Below are 19,175 nucleotides of genomic sequence, written 5' to 3' on the forward strand. Positions count from 1 at the left end.
TTAATTAATTTGTCAAAATTTCGAAAAACATAATTACACTTTCACCTTATGGGATATTGTGTATAGGCCAGTGACAAATTCAGGCTGTAACACAACAAAATGTGGTAAAAGCCAAGGGGTATGAATAACTTTCTGAAATCACTGTAGCTCTATACTGGATAGGAGGCTAATATTGTGTTAGTGTGAAATTGTCAATGAAAAATGAGAGGGAATTACAAAATTAGGTCTTCAAAACAATCTTGAAAAAAAACGAAAATTAAGTATTCATAGTAATTATGAATAGTAATCATGGGAAATGTATGCAACTGAATAGTATCTCAAAAGTATTTCCTTTTCTCTATTTTCATTTGAGAGGAAAATGTTCCTGGAATATAACATGTACTTTCTCTAAACACACACATGTATGTCTTTAAAGTAAAATAACATAAAATGTGAGATTTCTTTAGGGTAATTTCAAATACTCTGATGAGGAAACCAAAAATCTTAATAACTATTTGAGGGGGGACAAACTATTCTACAGGAACATGTCAGGAAAATCAATGTGTTTTTGGACACCTTTTTTATATTTCTCTTTTCAAAGTATATGATATACTTAGTTAAAAGTGTATTTGACATTTGCATAATTAAAAAGTGAATTAACCATAGGAAAACTATTTGTAAATCACTTGTAAAAATGTACATGTATTTATATTACTAGTGTATTTATTATGAGGTAAAGGCCTATGCCTAATCAAATGAACACGAATAACATGCCTTAAACTTGTATTTTCTTAATTTTATTTAAATGAGCTACTTTATTTTACTTCAAACTATGTAATAATGTTTATGATCATTTTATAAGCACAAGTTCTAATAACATATTATAACTTGTCTTATAATAAAGTTAAATCCTTAAATTGAACATTTGTACATTTATGTAAATCAAAGTACCACAGAACGCGCCCTAAATTAGCTTTTTTCCCTTATTGTAGGCTATTTGGTGAGTCTCTACATTTGTCATTGAAATGTTTGCACACAAAAAAAGATCAAAATCTTATAGAAATGTCACTGATTAAATCTCAAGTACTCGGTTTAACATGCATTAGGCTAAACCATTAATTAATGCACAGTGGCCTTATGCTTGCCAAAATATGATTCATATATTAGTTGACGGTCCACTGTGATATAAACTTTAACTTCGATCAATCATTTTCAATTACTATTCCTCGTCAATGCGTAAGGAATTTTAATCCTTGAAATGACAATAAATCTTCACACCCACACACACGGGGGCACGATACATGGCCCTGGTGCATGGATGAGACAGTAATGACCCTCCCCTGAAATAACGCGTCGATATTTGTAATTTGTCAAATAAATGTGCATGAGAGAAATCATTATTAAACTAAATATAACCAAATGTATGATGTATCGCTTTATAAGGAAGAGTGAATTGTGTCCCCAACATGTACGACAGTCACACGTGGTGCAATTATGGACGCAATCTTCTCACCAAAATGTATCAAACATTATAGGTCTATAGCTACTCTTTAATAGCCTCGAAATACATATATTTTTTAGATTTAAAACAATGCCGCATAGCCTGTCTATCGCTCTTCTGAGAAGTGGTCTAATAACAGATCTAAGACATCTTGCCAAGTAGTCATACCAATCAATTGGATTCATGTAATAGTTAAAACGCAATACTTTTGCTCTCTCCACCACAAAACATTTCAATTTCCATGTTTTGTGGTGGCCAACATAGGATTTTGGGACTAAATCTAATAGCTTAAGGGCGTTCTCCAAGTTCAAAAGTTCACCTTTTACGATCTCCAAAATACCACTGACTTCTCACGTCCAAATAAAAACATTCCTACCTTGGTTCTCAGCAAACGACACTCAAACCAATCACAGTGTGAAATATGCAAGAATCAACACTGACAAACTAAATAAAGTTGGCTGGGAGCCACACATGATCAGATAATTCCCATAGATAAGACACATTTTGAAACGCAATTGACAGCCCATGCACAAGGTGGGCTACTGTATTTTTTTCACCTTATCAAACCCCACTTAGAATAAGTAAAATATTAAGTAGCCTATAAACAGCATTATTAACTATGTTACAATAATTGTATAACAATGTATCAAGAATGTAAGGAAATGAATATGCATTTTTGTGTTTTCCCAATGACTGTAAATGTTTTTTCCACATGAATAGATTCGCCTGCATAAAACCTGATACACGTACCGTTAACGGACTTCGTATTGTTTCTCTCTGGGTAATCGAACCCATTCGTCCTGTCGTCTATCTCCATCCTCCTTCATGAAAGCTGCATGCGCGCCGTTCTATCAGCCGGGCGCCTATTAGCAATATTTTCAATTCGATAATGCAATTAGCTGTCTTCGTTGTGTTGAGAGGCTACTGTCTTCACTGGACAGACTGTAGCCCCAAGCCTGCAGTTGTCAGTAAGAATAACAGTTCTTCCACACCCCCATACCTACACAAATCATTTACCCTGAACATTAAGCAATGACGTACGCGCTGCAGTATGCATTCTGGGTTATGTAGGGTTTGGTCGTCGTGTTTGTAGTTGGTGGTTCTGCATCATTCCGCTGAGTTGGCAATGAGTAGGCAATAAGATTTGTGCAGCAGAACACAATTCCGCTTCAGGTTTTGTGATGTGTTTATAAACATAGAGTAGGATGTAATAACACAGTATTGTTATTATTGTTGTACAAAGTTGACTTGGATAACGTAAAATGGTCTTCAAGGTTTATAACAAATAATGGCCAAATTAATCAAACAGTGATTGACCATTTTATTGACCCGGGTGATTCTGGGGGGAAAGTCTGCAAAATGTTGTTGTCACGTGTCTGTCACCATTGTGTTTCTGATATCCATTTAGATTCTTTGGCCAAAACTGACCTTTGTTGATTAAACTTCATAGTTTAAAGGGCAATTCCGACACTTTTCAACCTCATATTCTTTATCTTCAGCACCAAACCACTTTCTACACATGTGTAAACGACACATTTCTACTTTTTGTAGAAAACATATATAACATGAAAAAGTTATATCGATGACGTCATCAAAAGTTTAAAAACTGTGATTTTCAAACACTAGGAGATTCGTGGTGATATGGGGAGCAAGAAAATACCCTCCCTCTGGCTAGAAACTCATTGCAGGTTTTGAAAATCACACTTTTTCTTTATCTTTTTAACCACAGATCAAAGAAACTTGCTGTTTCCACATAGGCCCTGGCTTGTCGCTGGAGATAATGAATATGAAATTGAAAAGTGGTGGAGTTGCCCTTTAAATGGTTTGTGCCTTGTCATCTAACTCTAATCCTAAAGCTAAAAAAAACGTTTTCGGTTTTCTTTTGTGAACTCTTAGGCTTATAGTATCCTTTCTACCCAAACCCGTGTGCTTTGATCATGGAGAGAAAAAAATCGAACATTCGTCTGTAATGGGGGTTTGATTGAATTGAGCACCCTGGTACAAGACGACCCCAAGGAACACTACTGTGACTGTAAACTTTACAAATAACCAGGAGATGGTGCTGCAACCCTTTCACATTCCACTGTACGTGTCCTATCTCCCCTGATCATGTCTTGTCGCGAGCAACAGTCTGACAACTCTGAACCTTAGGCACAGGCCTACATTTAACATGTGCCAATAAAATATCAAATGGAATGCTAAAATGGTATAGAATAAATGCAGCTTTTACGCGTAATTCATATCAACTGTGCGCCATGCGTAAATTATAATTGTCAGATTTGTCGCAATAAAGGTTTAAAAAGTGTTATTGAATATTAGAAAACTATTGAAACATGTCTCACGTCTGAAATGACTCTAATGCTAATATTATATTTATTATCCAATGTTAAAGTTAATGTCAAGTGTGTGTGTGTAAATTGCCCCTCCCATGTGTGGAGAAGAGAAGATGGGTGGATGATGTTTACTTTTACCGCTGATGCGCGGAGCCAAGGACTAGAGTGCAGACAGCGCCTGATCAACTTGTAAAACTGCTTCCTGCGCATATTACGGCAACAATTTACACGACGTGGGTCTATGACAATGGAGCCCTAATATCTCGTGCGAATGTCTTACCTCATGGATTGAATAATACAGTAACCGATATTCTTGTCATTCCGACGTAAAAGGTTGTTATTGGAGGGATCATTTCTCTGTCACCAGGCACCTGGGAGAAAATGTGGAGATTTACGCATTTATTAGCTTGCCTACTGGTGGTGTGTAAAGATGTCACTGCGCAGAGTAAGGTAAGTTATAGGCATGACTTAGTAATGGACTGATAACACCTGTTTGATGCTGCAATGGCAAAAAAATCTGAATAAAAATGTGTAAATCCCGTCCTACAATTCTGCTACTGTAGGATATATGGATTATTGCTGTTCAGATTATATCTGAAAGGCACTGATTTATGCATTCTTTAAAAAAAAACATATATATTATCCCACTGAAAAATCAACATACATTATTTCCATTAAAGTATTGCACAATTTGCATAGTTCAATTCAAAATAGTTATTTCGTTCACGTGGGTGTGAAGGCCCAATGGTCTTGTAGCATGAGGTTGATGAAAGGGAGGTGCAGTTTGCATGACGAACAGTAGGCCTACACATCCATGTTATCCCAATAATCCATTTGATTTCCAAATTAGAATGTCCATTCCCAATATCAACCATTGCTTCATATGGCCAGGTGTCCAGTCAGAGATCAATCATTTTGCCTCTTCATGGACACCAATGAGAAATGGCAGTCCTGACTCTCTCTCTCTCTCTACTTTCAATCTTGTGGGGACTGGGCATCATGTCTACAACACACCAGCCTTCTAATGTAATTCCGCACATTTGTTGCTATGATGAATAGATGTCATTAATGTAAAATGACATCAGCCAGCTTGGTTTATAAATCTAGGCTTTGAATCACCTTATTGCATGTCATCAAAGTAACCATTACATTAGGTTTTCCCCTAAGTAACCATTACATTAGGTTTTCCCCGTGAGCCTTCATGTGTAGGGCCTGATGCCAGATTAAATGTAGGAAGAGATGGCAGTGGCACCCAGTCGGGTAACAGTAATATCTGCCCTGCCTTGTTTGAACAGCTGCTGGACTTCCATAACCCCTCTCATAGAACTGCAATGCTTTGAGGATAGTCTAATCCCTACTCCCCCATGGTTCTGTGTGGATGACTACTTCCCCCTTGGGCTAGAAAACAACATGGGTACAAGACAAGAGGCACACAAGCCCATGAAGGCTGTCTAGCAGATTTTCTTCTACTTTGTGCGTGAGAGGAACAGTGTGTGTGGAAAAGTTAGAACAATGAGCACAGGTGTCATGTGTTCACATCATGGTATTAGTTTTCTCTCAAGAACAGTGGAATGTAGTGTAAAATTGCATTAGCAGGACTCTAAAAATGATAATACCTTGTTATTACCCTGATCATCAAATTTTTTGATGGTGACCTGGAGGAAAGCCCAGTAGGATCACAAACTTGTGATTGATTTTAATATGGTTCTCTCTGTTCTCTGTGAGACGTCTCATGTGCCTGTCTTGTGTGCAGCCTGGCTGCCCTCTTCCTCATTCCGTCCCATTGGACACATCCTGCCCAGCCTACAGTGTCATGGCCCACTGGTGGTACTGAGATGATTGCGAGACAAAGCCAGCTCAGAGGAGGACACAGAGGGTACGGTGCAATGGCATGGGAACAGGCGTGTGCACCTGCCCTTGTTTTGGTTGTAAACAAGGCCAGGAATACTGCCGAGAGGTCAATGAGAGGGCGGAGAGAGAGAGAGACGGAGAGAGATAAATGTAGGGAGGAGACAGGACGCCCCCCTGTCACAGTAATGAACTAACAAGCCTCAGTGTGTCCCTGGGACTTAATGAATAAATGAGACTCAATGTGTTAGACGGTCTGTCTGAAGGTCTCAGGGGCCGTGGCCTCACTGCAGCTGGAAGAGGGCTTTGATTCTGAACAGCAGAAAATGAAGGAGACAGTGACACAGACCGTAACAGCAAACAAAAAGCAATCTTCCTTTTCCTCTGAGCGATGTGATGTAAGAGAAAACTAACACACATTTATAGCTGAAAGCTTAATTATTAGTTATATTTGTCTGAGCCCTTTATCTAAGGATGCTCCATATAGAAAATGGCTGCCAAAGGACCACATAGTCAAAGGGAAGTATGTTTCACCCATCCTCTACACCACCTGCCTTCCACCTGCTTTTCCAGTATGCATTACTCTATGTCTCCTTGTGCCTGACTGCTATGATGTGAATCTGTGTCCAGTGAGGAGCCAGCAGGGTCTTGCTGTTAGTTCCACAACGGAGAGAGAGGATGTCTCTTTCAGCTGGCAATTTCTCCCAAGCAGCATCCATCACATCCAGGGTCCATCACTATGGTGGGAAAAAAAACGTCCAAATTAATTAAGGGAAGGTTTGATGCAATTGTACAATCATGTGGAATATTAGACAATGATCTATGGTTTTTCCTAAAAGCAATCAGTTCCATCTATATATCTATCCAGTAGGCAGTCATCTGTATACCAATCCCTTTCAAACACCTGGCTCCCAAAACAACAGCATCTGGGGAGGAAAGCAATGACAACCAGCTAATTCCATTCATGAATTTGGTTCCAGACTTGCCCTGATAATACAAAGATAACTGTTTCTCTCTTTCTCCTCTCATCTGGATCATTCAGTAGTAGCCACTGAAGATAACCAAAAGGTTCATGGTGTGCTTGGTCGTACACATAAACAGCTCTAGATGGAATGTGGATGTGTACCCACAAAAAAAACAAGTGCTCAGTAAGCCTGTGTCCAGCTAATTAGCGTGCTAGTGCTAATGCCAGTTTCTGTTCAGGTTAGGGACAGCAATCTCATGGTTCATCTCCAGGCTGACGGCTTAAGTTTCCCCCTGTAGTCCAGGTTCAGATTTACAGTGGCACAGTAAAACTGTTTATCATAGTCACCACTAATTAGATTAGGAATCAGGTGGACTTTCTGGACAAGAATTTGGACTCCAGTTTGGTCTGTAATGTTTAGACTGGAGAACAAGGTGAAATCATTTAAAGGGAGAGTTCGAGGGTCTTCATGGGTGAAAAATGATCTTAAAGTCAAGCTGAGTCAATATTCTACTAGCTGTTATAAAGACCCAAATGGATGCATTAGGGTAATACAATTCCATCTTATTAGATGGTGATTTTGGGGTGAACTTCTCTTTAACCTTTTTCCTAACCTGAAATATCATCGCTTTGATTTAGTAAACAGAAAAACCCTATCCAGACATGTAAATACTGTGTGGAAGCATTTCGCTAAACCCGCAATTACATCTGCTAAATATGTGCATGTGACCAATAACATTTGAGTTGACATGGATTGGATTCAGCCCTGTCACTCTAACAGTCCTACATCTACTAATGGAGGAGTTTTATCTATCAGCTTACCTCAGAAACAGCTCACTGAGTTGAGAGTCTTTGAGATGGACAACTGACCTGCATCAGCGTCTGTTCTTGATCTATTTACAGTCAGGTCCAGAATTATTGTCACCCTTGATAAATAAGAGCAAAATACAGTATATAAATAATAATTTTAGATCATTTTTAAAAACTTGCTAAACAAAATCTCTAAATCTGAGCAATTGTATTTGTATAAAATAATATAATTTCCCCTTTTTTTGCAAACAATATAGCTCAGTATTTCTATTCTTTATTTTCTACAGTCATTTTTTCTCATCTTAATCAAGGGTGACCAACATTCTGGACCTGACTGTGTATTAATACAAGTTTGTGGAAAGTAGCTTACATAAATTATCTTGTGTGTTAAAGCTACAGAGCCCTTAAGTCCACAAGCCGTAGGCCTAGTAACAACATGCAGCTGGCCTGAACAATTAGACAAAATCTACGGTCTGAAACGGACATCCTTGTTTATACGGACCAAGGTTAGTTTTACAGTAACAGTGTCAAGGCCATCATAGAATAACATTGGTTTTCTGTGTTTAAAGATAAGACTAACAAGCTCCTGGAATGTGCCAGCCATTGTGTGTAATGAATCTTGTTTTTTAACAATTGTGGACACAATTGAGGTTTCACTTAGTCATTGTCACTGTAAGAGTGGCCGTAGCCTTCAGTGAGTTAGTGATCTAGTCATGTACTGTGGTCTATGGAATGTGTGTGAATGTGAAGCCATGCAGTTGGGTCCCTTCCCCCTATTGTACAGACAAGAGTTTGTCTTTGGGTCCTATTCTTTTGACCTGAAACTTGACCGCTCTCAGAGGTCAAAGGCTCCAAACTCAAAGCATGCGTTAAGCTTTTAGCAGTCTTAATTATGAATTATCTGAGGTCCGTTGTCTGCTTTCATGCTGGAAGTTCTCTTGGCATGGGATGCTAAATGAACAGAGCGAGGACAATAATGGTTCGCATAGCCAATATAATTTAGCTTTCTTTATAATTAGGATAGTGGACGCCCATCTTGCTCCAGTCTGTGTGTACAGTTGACAGGGTTGAGAGGGAGGAGCCTATAAATGAATGGTGTGTTCTAACTCTTCCCTCTTAATCATTACACAAAATAACAAACACAGGTGTCTTGGAGGCAACCCAGTCAAGCTGGAAGAAATTTCACCAGGTTTGCCATAGTACTTAGTACTTGAAGCATCTTAAGCTCATGTTGCTAAGAAGCAGCCTGGGTTTGGCTCGCCTGCGTCTTGGGTGGAACAATAAGGCTCAGTGGGGCTGTGGGCACAACCCCTCCAAGGGAACTTGAATCTGCTAATCCACTCTGTTTTCATGTGGTTGTATCATTTGTCAACCCAACCCACTGCCTTTTTCACTTGACATGGGTCAGGAATGGCCGGCCACTACGCACACAAGGGTCTTGCCCAATAATCAAAGACCCCTCTGAGTGTAAGTCTGCAGTAATGGAGGGTACTGCCCCCCAACCCACTCATGTCACTCAGGCTGCATTCCTCCACTAATGAGCCCACCCCCTCCTCTCCCTACCCTCACCAGCCTGCAGGGTCTGGCCTCCATAAACATTCTCACTCTCAGAGAACCCTCAGTAACTGGACATGTACGCACTGTTACTTAGGGTTGATGCTCTAAGCTTGGGTTTAGGTTGCTCTTTACTGACATAGACAAGCAGACTTGCTCTCCGCAGATATCTGCCCAGATCTACAGTTGACTTGCCCAGTGCAGGTTTGGTGTAGGAGGAAGCAGACAATTCTCCCCTCAATACCTTGTTTGAGTGCACAGTTGAGACGTTTATCCTGTCTCGATACAACGTGGCAGAGTAAGGGCACAGACAGACAGAATATCTGTAATGCTGCATTCTTGTGCTGCTCTAAGTGGTACCACATGTGGGTCTGCCTGCCCCAGGGTTTATAGAGATTCATGTGGGTCTACCTGCTCCAGGGTTTATAGAGATTCATGTGGGTCTGCTTGCTCCAGGGTTTATAGAGATTCATGTGGGTCTGCCTGCCCCAGGGTTAATAGAGATTCATGTGGGTCTGCCTGCCCCAGGGTTTATAGAGATTCATGTGGGTCTGCCTGCCCCAGGGTTTATAGAGATTCATGTGAGTCTGCCTGCCCCAGGGTTAATAGAGATTCATGTGGGTCTGCCTGCCCCAGGGTTTATAGAGATTAATGTGGGTCTGCCTGCCCCAGGGTTTATAGAGATTCATCTGGGTCTGCCTGCCCCAGGGTTTATAGAGATTCATGTGGGTCTGCCTGCCCCAGGGTTTATAGAGTTTCATGTGGGTCTGTCTGCCCCAGGGTTTATAGAGTTGACCAGAGAGAGCACTGCCAGTCACAGACACCGGCAGAGAGACAGACAGAGAGAAAGACACTTGAGAACTACTGTGACATCTTAAGTTCTCTGTGAAATGAAGGTTTTGCACGTCATCGACCTGTCAACAACAAACAAACGTTAAATCAGATTTGCAATAAATGTATGGTATATAAATGTCAAATGTATGACTGAGCCTAAATATGAAACCCATAAACACTTCACTTTGATGACTGTCTATAATAAAATATGTATTGTTTATTCAATGTTTGTTTTTTGTTATTTATCTGGAGTGATTCTGAGGATGATGTCAGTAGCATGAGCTTGCACATGGTCAGCCAGAGTTCTCTCATTTTACACCATGTGTGGGGAGTTCTAGCGTCCGACACAGCTGGGGATAAGAGTTGATATTAATGGCATTGCGTTGGTCTCAATGGCTTTCATGTGCTTCATGACGGCTAGTGTTCAAAGAAGAGGAAGCATGTGGTTAATGTCCCAAGATCACTTTCATTCCCATGCTTTTGTTTCCCTCCTAAGAAAATGTATGTTTTATTCATAGAATGTCCACCTGGGAGGGAGTCATTCAGAACATTGGAACAGCTCTCCATAGACTGCTGTGAGAAGAAAACCCAAGCTCAGCATATATTTTAATGAATCATAATGTTCACGGGGTGATTTGATATAAAGTTCAACCCTGACCATTGATCACTATGAGTTGCTTTCTCAGAATGTCTCAGGATTTGTGACAACTGATCAGGCTCCAGACTCGCCCTTTTACATTCAACCCCCAGCTGTGACATCATCCCAGGCTGTGATTGACTCCTGTCGCTGAGGGACAGGAACCATGTCCAGCTCATTACACGTCAAGAATGCTTTTTTTCAATCAGTGCTATACAATATTTCAAATCAGTCCATTTCATCCACTCTCTTCAACTCTGTCTCCTGTCAGATCTTCGGGGAGACGGAGCCGGTGCGGATGACGTCCGAGGGCTCAGACTGTCGCTGTAAGTGCATCATGAGGCCACTGAGCAAGGATGCATGCCAGCGTCTGCGGAGTGGCAGCGTGCGTGTGGAGGACTTTTACACGGTGGAGACCGTCAGCTCTGGATCGGACTGCAAGTGTTCCTGCACTGCCCCCCCCTCCTCCCTCAACCCCTGTGAGAACGAGTGGAAGATGGAGAAGCTGAAGAAACAGGCCCCTGAACTGCTCAAGGTGTGTTCCAGCAGTAACAGACCCAACTTAGCGGTAAAATAACATTAGAACTGTAAATGTTGGTAGTAAAATCACTTAATTGACTATGTAAAGACCGTGACAGAGACCCTGATTGCATGTGTGTGGTTTGGTCCTGAAGATATACTGTACATAACCATGGGAGAAGCAGAAATAGGATATCCTTATAATTGTTCAAATTAAAGCTTTAAAGTATCCCAGGTTGTTGCACAAACAGGTTTACATGAGCTCACTGGGTTCTCTATCTGTCGATAACATCTCAGCACCTCTCAGGATGTACGTATCTGAAGCACACATACATTTTTCACTGGGAGTGAGAGGAGAGGAGATGAGGCATGCTATGCGCCACATGAAGAGAAGAACCAGAACCAGATGTGTGATCTGACTGGGTTTAGACATAGCCATGTCTTATAAGGAATACATTGAATTGCATTACAAAGGAAAGGCTCAAAATAACTTTTGGGGAGGGCTTTTAATGCAATATGAAAGCCAAATTGCTGAAACAGTGGATTTGTAGTTGGCAGGTGTCTGATTCAGGACTGAGAGATGAGGGTAGTATAAAGCAGCACCCATTGTTAAGTCAATACTTTTAAATGAAAATAGGCGTGGGTGCTTTTAGGTGTTATTGAATTCACATACTAAATTAAATGTCAAATGTAAAACCTGTCAACATATTTTCCCGCTTCTTTATTATGTTTCGTGCTAATACTCTACTCTGTGCTGTGTGTGGGTGTACAGCTGCATTCCATGGTGGACCTACTGGAGGGGACGCTGTACAGTCTGGACCTCATGAAGGTTCACTCCTACATCAACAAGGTGGTCTCCCAGATGAACACACTAGAGGAGGTAAGCCCCCAAAAAAACAACGTCCTCATAGAGTACAACAAGTAGAACAATAACAAGGACATAAAACAAAAACCAGGGAATACAATGTTTGCATGCCTTCCTATATACTGTATGTGAATGTATTTGGGTTCTTGACGCTCTAGTTGTATATGGTCCTTATGCAGACAGAGAGCTGATGAAATGGTTTGTGATTAGATACCAGTAATTCCCCCCCTCAACGGCATGGTTACAGTATCCACAGAGATTTCTTTAACCCCCACAGCTATTCACTAGTCAAACAGGAGAAGATGAACTAGAGGGCGGAGAGAGAGATTTGTGTGACTGGTTCTCCCAGGTTTTGTGTTTGTAATGTTTTTACAAAAGGGGTCTGTTTTCGTTAACAAAGTTATTTGCATTTGGTTGGTACAATGGACTGGTCGGATTCTTAGAACACGTCTGTTTCCACAGACAATCAAGACCAACCTGACTCGGGACAATGAGTTTGTAAGGGACAGCATGATCACACTGACTAACCAGTTTAAGAGGTATGAGAACTACTCCAACATCATGATGAGCATCAAGAAGCAGATCTCCAGTCTGGGCCTGCAGCTACTGCAGAAAGACCAAACAGAGACCAAAGCTCAGGTAAGTGTGTCTCTCAAACACACACACACCCACCACACAAAAGCTTGCTCACAAATTACACATCAAACACACAAATCAATGTTCACATGCCCGCTGACACACCATAAATGACAGGCTTGAATTGAATGTCAATGTTTACAGGACACCAATGATGAGAAAACCAAGGACACCGTAAAAAACCCTAACAAAAAGCCCCCTTCATCCAAGCCCCCTCCCAAGCCGCCCAAGGAAAAGGTTATAAAACCTAAGAAAGAGAGCACCAAGCCTGGGAAACCTGTCAAGCCTGACCCCACAGCCAAGGCCAAGGTGGCAGGGCACCAGCCGGGGGTAGTGAGGGGCATCACCTACTACAAAGCAGCCAAGGTGGATGGGGACGAGCACGGCACAGGTGGTAAAGGTGAGAGAACAAGGGCCGATACAAGATGGTGCCGATAGACATGGTCTCCCTGTTCATTGCTCCTAAGAAACTTTGCACAAGCATTTCCCTACCCCCACAATAACATCTGCTAAATATGTGTATGCGACCAATACAATATGATTTGGATTTGATAAAGGGGGAGAGTTGGACCACTCTCTCTCCCAGCCCAGTATGAGCATGTGTATGGAGCCCACTAACCCCTAAAGTCAACATTGGGCTGTGACTTCAGCTGAGTTAGCAGCACTCAGCCAGCCTGTATGAGATCATCTATGTGCTGTTCTAATGTTCTCAGACCTTATTGTGATTGTTCTAAACAAAACCCATTCAAATAACTAAATTGTACTTGGATCTGATCTACATTACATAATGCTGGGTCAGCATTACACCAGACTGTATTTCAGATTCCCAACCGAAACGGATGTTGTACGTCTCCATCACATATTTTCTTTTTTTGTGTAGAGCAAGCCCTTCAAGTTTGTGTAGAGCAAGCCCTTCAAGTTTGAATGAAATATGTTGTTCTTACACACGTGTGATAAAGGAGAGTAAATCTCAGTACTACTCTTGGTATCTTGGAAACAGTAAAACAGTGAGTCCTTCACCGTAGATCACCAGATCCACAGTACAAGATTTATCCTGCTGTTATTTCCAACCAAGCAGGGCTTGGGCCATCAGAGGATCGAATTGCATGCGTGCATTCAAAAGCATTAAATAATACATAGAGCTAATGGAATGTCGTTTCAATGGAACATTGCCACATCCACTATTTGCCTCAGCTTCACTCCTCACACACAATGTGTTGTGGGCCCTCATCACTGTGCCGATGAAAGCTGACAAAACATTTCCTGACTCCTCACAATCCTTATTGAATAGATACTGTAGGTATGCTAGGTTTGCTCAGGGCGCAAATGCACATATGTTGTCAGGTCATGTGTTCTGCTATGCCAAGCTGTTTAGCCATACTTTGGTTAGTGCAGCCACCCTTGTCAACCCAGTGAATTGATTCAGCTTCATTTCCATAATCTCTCACAAAGAGTAGTTTGCCTTTATTCAAAGGTGAATGTTAACCAGAAGTCTTGCATCTATTAGATAAAGGACTATGTGGCTTTTGAAGTATCAAGCAACACTGTTTCTCTTTCACAACATACTTTAGAGACCTACAGCACATTCTCCTATCTATGCTGCCTGACTGACTCCTAAGCTTTCCCTGACTCCCTATCTTGTTAGGCCTTCAGTAGATACATGTGGTCAAGTAGTGTGCACGGCTAGCACCCTGAGGTTCAGAGTGCGCGTGTGGTGCAGATGTGCTGCTTATGTAGCAGGCAGAGACGTTTTATCTCACGCATCTGTCTGGCAGCTAAGGAAGTGAGAGTATGAGTAACAGAGGGGATCAGCCTCAGGCTGGCCCAGTCCTCCTGACACTGTCCTCTGTTCTGCTATTCTCTCTCCATGGCCAGGGATAAGAAAATGCCATGTGAGGGCTGTGGAATTCTGAATCCAAACAGAGAGGCAGAGACAGCGGGACAGACTTGGTTACAGAGGAGGGGACAGAGACAGTGAGAGGAAGCTGGCATACTCTGTGTGCTATATAACTAATGCATTCCCCTTTGATGTGGCCCCTGGAAATCTGTGGTACTGTACAGTGTCTGTCTCTCTGACAGAGGTCTCAAAAGCAGCCCATACAGGGCCTTTTTGATTAATTAAGCCAACTAATTCTAATGAAAACTAGTGAAGACAAGGATCCTCCAGACTTTGAATTTGAGTCTAACTAAATCCCATGGCCTACTTTCCAATACTTGTATTTATCCTCAGACAACGCTGCCAAGACTCACACCGTCCACCACGTCAAAGAGACACACTCTGAGGACGGAGGTGCTGAAATTGTCCTGGAAACCATTGAGGGAACCACAGCTGAGCCAACATCTACCAAAGAAACTGCAACCACTACCACAACCACCACCACTACCACGAGCACGACAACAACGGCAGCAACAACAGCCAGTACTACAATGCCATCCACTACCACCACCACCATTGTAGCAAGAGTTGAAAGGCTAGACAGACCAGCCCCCACCATCATGCTGTTCCTAGACAACTCTGACAACAACAGCCGGCCAATCCTACACAGAGCAGGTAGCCTGACCTACACAAGTACCTAGTGTAGTGTACATTATACTACACCATATAACAACTAAATGTGCTCATTGACAGCAATAGAGATAGTCAGTGCTATGACTCTGTCCAATTCAGTAACGGATAAACATGTAATGTTTAGCTGCCAGAATGTGTGTAACTGTGAAATTGAATGATTGAAAACTCATGCAGGCCATTCTTTATCCAGCTTTCTGGTAGTTTCTGTGTTGACTCTGTTGTACTGTACTTGGCAGGTAAAATCCTGGACTGTGAGGGGACTCTGGCCTCTATTGAGCTCCCAGAGAAGCAGCACAGCTATGGGCGGAACGAAGGAGCCTGGATGAAGGATCCCCTGGCCAAGGACTCAAAGATCTACGTCACCAACTATTACTACGGCAACAACCTGGTGGAGTTCCGAAACCTGGACAACTTCAAACAAGGTGGGCATGGCATAGAAATTGAATACTGTTATATCATTATAATTGTTAATTATTTTCTATTCTTTTCAATTTCTATGGAGCATGGGGTTTCAACTGTACATCTATGGAATGAGATCAGTGTAACAGTATTATAGTCTCTAATGATCTGTAGTGACCCATGAAATGTAGTGAGTAGAAAGTGACCCATGAAATGCAGTGAATAGAAAGTGACCCATGAAATGCAGTGAGTAGAAAGTGACCCATGAAATGTAGTGAATAGAAAGTGACCCATGAAATGCAGTGAGTAGAAAGTGACCCATGAAATGTAGTTAGTAGAAAGTGACCCATGAAATGCAGTGAGTAGAAAGTGACCCATGAAATGTAGTGAATAGAAATTGACCCATGAAATGCAGTGAGTAGAAAGTGACCCATGAAATGTAGTTAGTAGAAAGTGACCCATGAAATGCAGTGAGTAGAAAGTGACCCATGAAATGCAGTGAGTAGAAAGTGACCCATGAAATGCAGTGAGTAGAAAGTGACCCATGAAATGCAGTGAGTAGAAAGTGACCCATGAAATGTAGTGAATAGAAAGTGACCCATGAAATGCAGTGAGTAGAAAGTGACCCATGAAATGTAGTTAGTAGAAAGTGACCCATGAAATGCAGTGAGTAGAAAGTGACCCATGAAATGCAGTGAGTAGAAAGTGACCCATGAAATGCAGTGAGTAGAAAGTGACCCATGAAATGCAGTGAGTATACACTACAGTAGCTTGAGACTCAAACATGCAGGTTTAGTTGTAATACTGTTCATTTCATTTCACACACAAAGTCCCCCCCTCCTCCTCCTTCTTGCACTAGTACTTGGCGAGAGAAATAGGATTACTCCTCTTAACTGACTGGGTAAAATGATCTATCCCACTGGACTAGCCTGGTTGATTAAGAGGTGTTTGGACAGAAGCTTTTTTTAACTCACATCTTACAAAGCGTGAAGAGATTTTGCTCTGGTATCCAGTAGGGTGGTGAGTTCACAGCAGTGTGCGGATGACTAGGTATCTCTGTGAGTGGCTGTGATCCCTGCCTAGGCTGACATGTGCCTCCCCTTTAAACTGGCCAGAGCTGAGAGGGATTACAGAGGCATGGGCTGGGGCGGGGGTGGTTCTGCGCTAACGGGTTGTTTTTGTCCTTCACTGCAGCTTCATTCATTATCTAAATCACACTTCCTGAGGTGGAACTGTTAGAGAGCGATGTGACCAGATATGATCATGACACTAATAACAGGACATCTGTGTGGACAGTGGGAGTGGGACAGTCAAACAGAAACTAACCAGTCTCTCATGTGAAACCATTATATATACGTTTATGGTATAACTATTAAACACCTCAGTGGCGCCCACAATGACTTGACTGTACATGTGTATATATAAGATGGCATGATGTTAGCATACTGTATGGGGGGTAACATGATATGCAATTAGTTTATCAGTAAACATCCCTGTATATGGTCCTGTTAGGTCGCTGGAGCAACCTCTTCAAACTGCCTTACAACTGGATCGGCACGGGCCATGTGGTGTACAACGGAGCCTTCTACTACAACCGAGCTTTCACCAAGAACATCATCAAGTACGACCTGAGGATGCGCTACGTGGCCGCCTGGACCCTCCTGCATGATGTGGTTTATGAGGACACTACCCCCTGGAAGTGGAGAGGTCACTCGGACATTGACTTTGCCGTGGACGAGAGTGGGCTGTGGGTGATCTACCCTTCCATGGACTATGACTACTCCCAGCAGGAGGTGATTGTCATCAGTAAGCTGGACCCTGGGGATCTGTCCATGAAGAAGGAGACCACCTGGAGGACGGGCCTGAAGAGGAACTCCTATGGGAACTGCTTCATCATCTGTGGGGTGCTGTACGCTGTGGACGTCTATAACCAGAAGGAAGGGGAGGTGAACTATGCCTACGACACCCACACCAACTCAGAGGCTATCCCTCGCCTGCCCTTCACCAACGAGTACGCCTACACTACCCAGATAGACTACAACCCCAAGGAGAAGGTCCTATATGCCTGGGACAATGGACACCAACTCACATATAACATACACTTTGTTGACCAATGAGCACAGGCGTTTTATGCTCTGGTAAAGAATCATCAGCACCATGACAGGATCTCCATCCCTCATAGAGATAAGAGAGATGGTCAGTAATGGACAGTCCAGCAGAACCCATATTGGATTCAGCAGCCAACATTCGTCTTTCAATGCATGCTAACCAAGACACTTGACAGCATACCATGCGTCCCATTCACAACAATGCTCCTCGTCAATGTGGACACTGTGTTGGTATGTTATTGGAAATCACAAACTGCTCATTTATTCCTCAAGCTCCATCCTACCACCTAGCCACTTTGATCATCTGTCATTGTCATTTCAGGCCTATTGATGCTTTTGTTTTTCAACATGTATACATGATGTTGGGTACTGTAGTGTTTGTTAACTGTTGAAGTGGTTTATTTTAGTGAGGATGAGGGATACTTTGAAAATATATGAGCTGACAAACACAGTATACATGAGTTTCTAAATTTAAGATTTTGTATTCGCTTGTAATTTACCAGAAATGTATGCTTTATATTTACGTTGTTGTTGCTTTACATACATTTTGTGTAAAGTAATATGTTCATTTTTGTTTTAATGAAGAGATACAATTGTTGCTGCTTGTAACATTTACACGTTCCCGACATGTTCTAATCATTTTGGCCTATTTATAAACCACTACCCTTTAGGAAATTAACTGTCATGGAGGTCAATTGTGTAAATGCATACAGATGTACAGTATTGTCTTAAAGGAAATATAATCCATGAACCTCTATGACAGTTTCAGCTTCACTGTAAGTCAGAAATTATTATACCTGTATGTAGTGCATGTACTGCCGTTATGAAGACCACTAATTCAAGTAAAGCTTTGCCTAAATATCTTTTGAGCATTTTATTATCATATTTGTCCTATTTTTGGGGGGAGAAAAAAACAACACTTTAATTGCATACTTATTCTGAATCTATTTTGAAAGTTTTGTTAATAAGTGTACTCAGAAATGTGCACAGCTAATTACAGCACTGCAATGTATTCATTTGTAATGTTGTGGTGTTTGATACACAATTTCTGACAAAGGATTTTAAGTGGAAATATTATACCACATACACAACCCGTTGTGCTTGTCTCTGTGCTATGGATGAAATAAACAATTCCAGTTTTAAATATCTGTTGTGAGAAGTCCAAATCCATGTGCACAGTTCCAGTGGAAGCCATGGGGAGCAGGACTTCCATGCCCAGTGTTATGTGTTGACAGGATGCAGAATGACTCAATGATTCCTCTTGAGTTTTTTGTGTGTGCTTAACTCTCTCCCTGACTTGTGTTTTGTTCCAGTACAAAGGTCACTCCGCACTGCTTGATTGGGAGTGCACTAAAGGAGCCGGCCTGTCCTGAGGTCATGGTAACAAGGGCAGGGCAGGATGAATGGCTGGCTCAGGATGTGAAACTGTTTAGCTCTAAGCTCCAAGCCAGGCAATGCTGGAGGGAGTAGTGGAAATGCAGCATAAGATGAATGTATATTGGGTGTGGTCCTCTCATGTGGTCCTCATTTGGGAACACAACAACAACGCTTTTTAAAGTACAGCTTTGCACACGTTGGAGTTTTCATCATCTAATACAGCCAATACTTCCATTGCATGC

General features: G+C 41.8%; 2 protein-coding genes across 2 annotated transcripts in view; one reads left to right on the plus strand and one right to left on the minus strand.

The window, feature by feature from the left end:
• The window catches only part of nr6a1a (nuclear receptor subfamily 6, group A, member 1a), a 114,377-nt gene extending 111,750 nt beyond the window's left edge, over window positions 1-2,627 (minus strand). Inside the window, exon 1 of the mRNA XM_021605625.2 lies at window positions 2,231-2,627. Coding sequence (XP_021461300.2) covers window positions 2,231-2,297 — 67 coding nt within the window. The 5' untranslated portion in view covers window positions 2,298-2,627. The remainder of the gene's footprint in view (window positions 1-2,230) is intronic.
• A 1,276-nt stretch (window positions 2,628-3,903) lies between these two features.
• Window positions 3,904-18,700, plus strand: LOC110525489 (olfactomedin-like protein 2A). The gene is made up of 8 exons (XM_021605624.2): window positions 3,904-4,263; window positions 10,732-10,995; window positions 11,752-11,859; window positions 12,307-12,483; window positions 12,625-12,880; window positions 14,711-15,031; window positions 15,286-15,471; window positions 16,961-18,700. The coding sequence occupies exons 1-8, from the start codon at window positions 4,195-4,197 to the stop codon at window positions 17,563-17,565; spliced, it is 1,986 nt and encodes a 661-aa protein (XP_021461299.2). The 5' UTR covers window positions 3,904-4,194; the 3' UTR covers window positions 17,566-18,700.
• The last annotated feature ends 475 nt before the right edge of the window (window positions 18,701-19,175 follow it).

This window comes from Oncorhynchus mykiss, chromosome 6 (genome assembly GCF_013265735.2).
Source record: "Oncorhynchus mykiss isolate Arlee chromosome 6, USDA_OmykA_1.1, whole genome shotgun sequence".
Taxonomy (NCBI): Eukaryota; Metazoa; Chordata; class Actinopteri; order Salmoniformes; family Salmonidae; genus Oncorhynchus; species Oncorhynchus mykiss.

Excerpts from the sequence above, each read along its gene's own strand:
- LOC110525489 (XM_021605624.2), top strand. The coding sequence starts at position 4,195 with ATGTGGAGATTTACGCATTTATTAGCTTGCCTACTGGTGGTGTGTAAA. Across the intron at positions 10,996-11,751 it reads AGGCCCCTGAACTGCTCAAG|CTGCATTCCATGGTGGACCT; the intron begins GTGTGTTCCAGC and ends GTGGGTGTACAG. Across the intron at positions 12,881-14,710 it reads GCACGGCACAGGTGGTAAAG|ACAACGCTGCCAAGACTCAC; the intron begins GTGAGAGAACAA and ends ATTTATCCTCAG.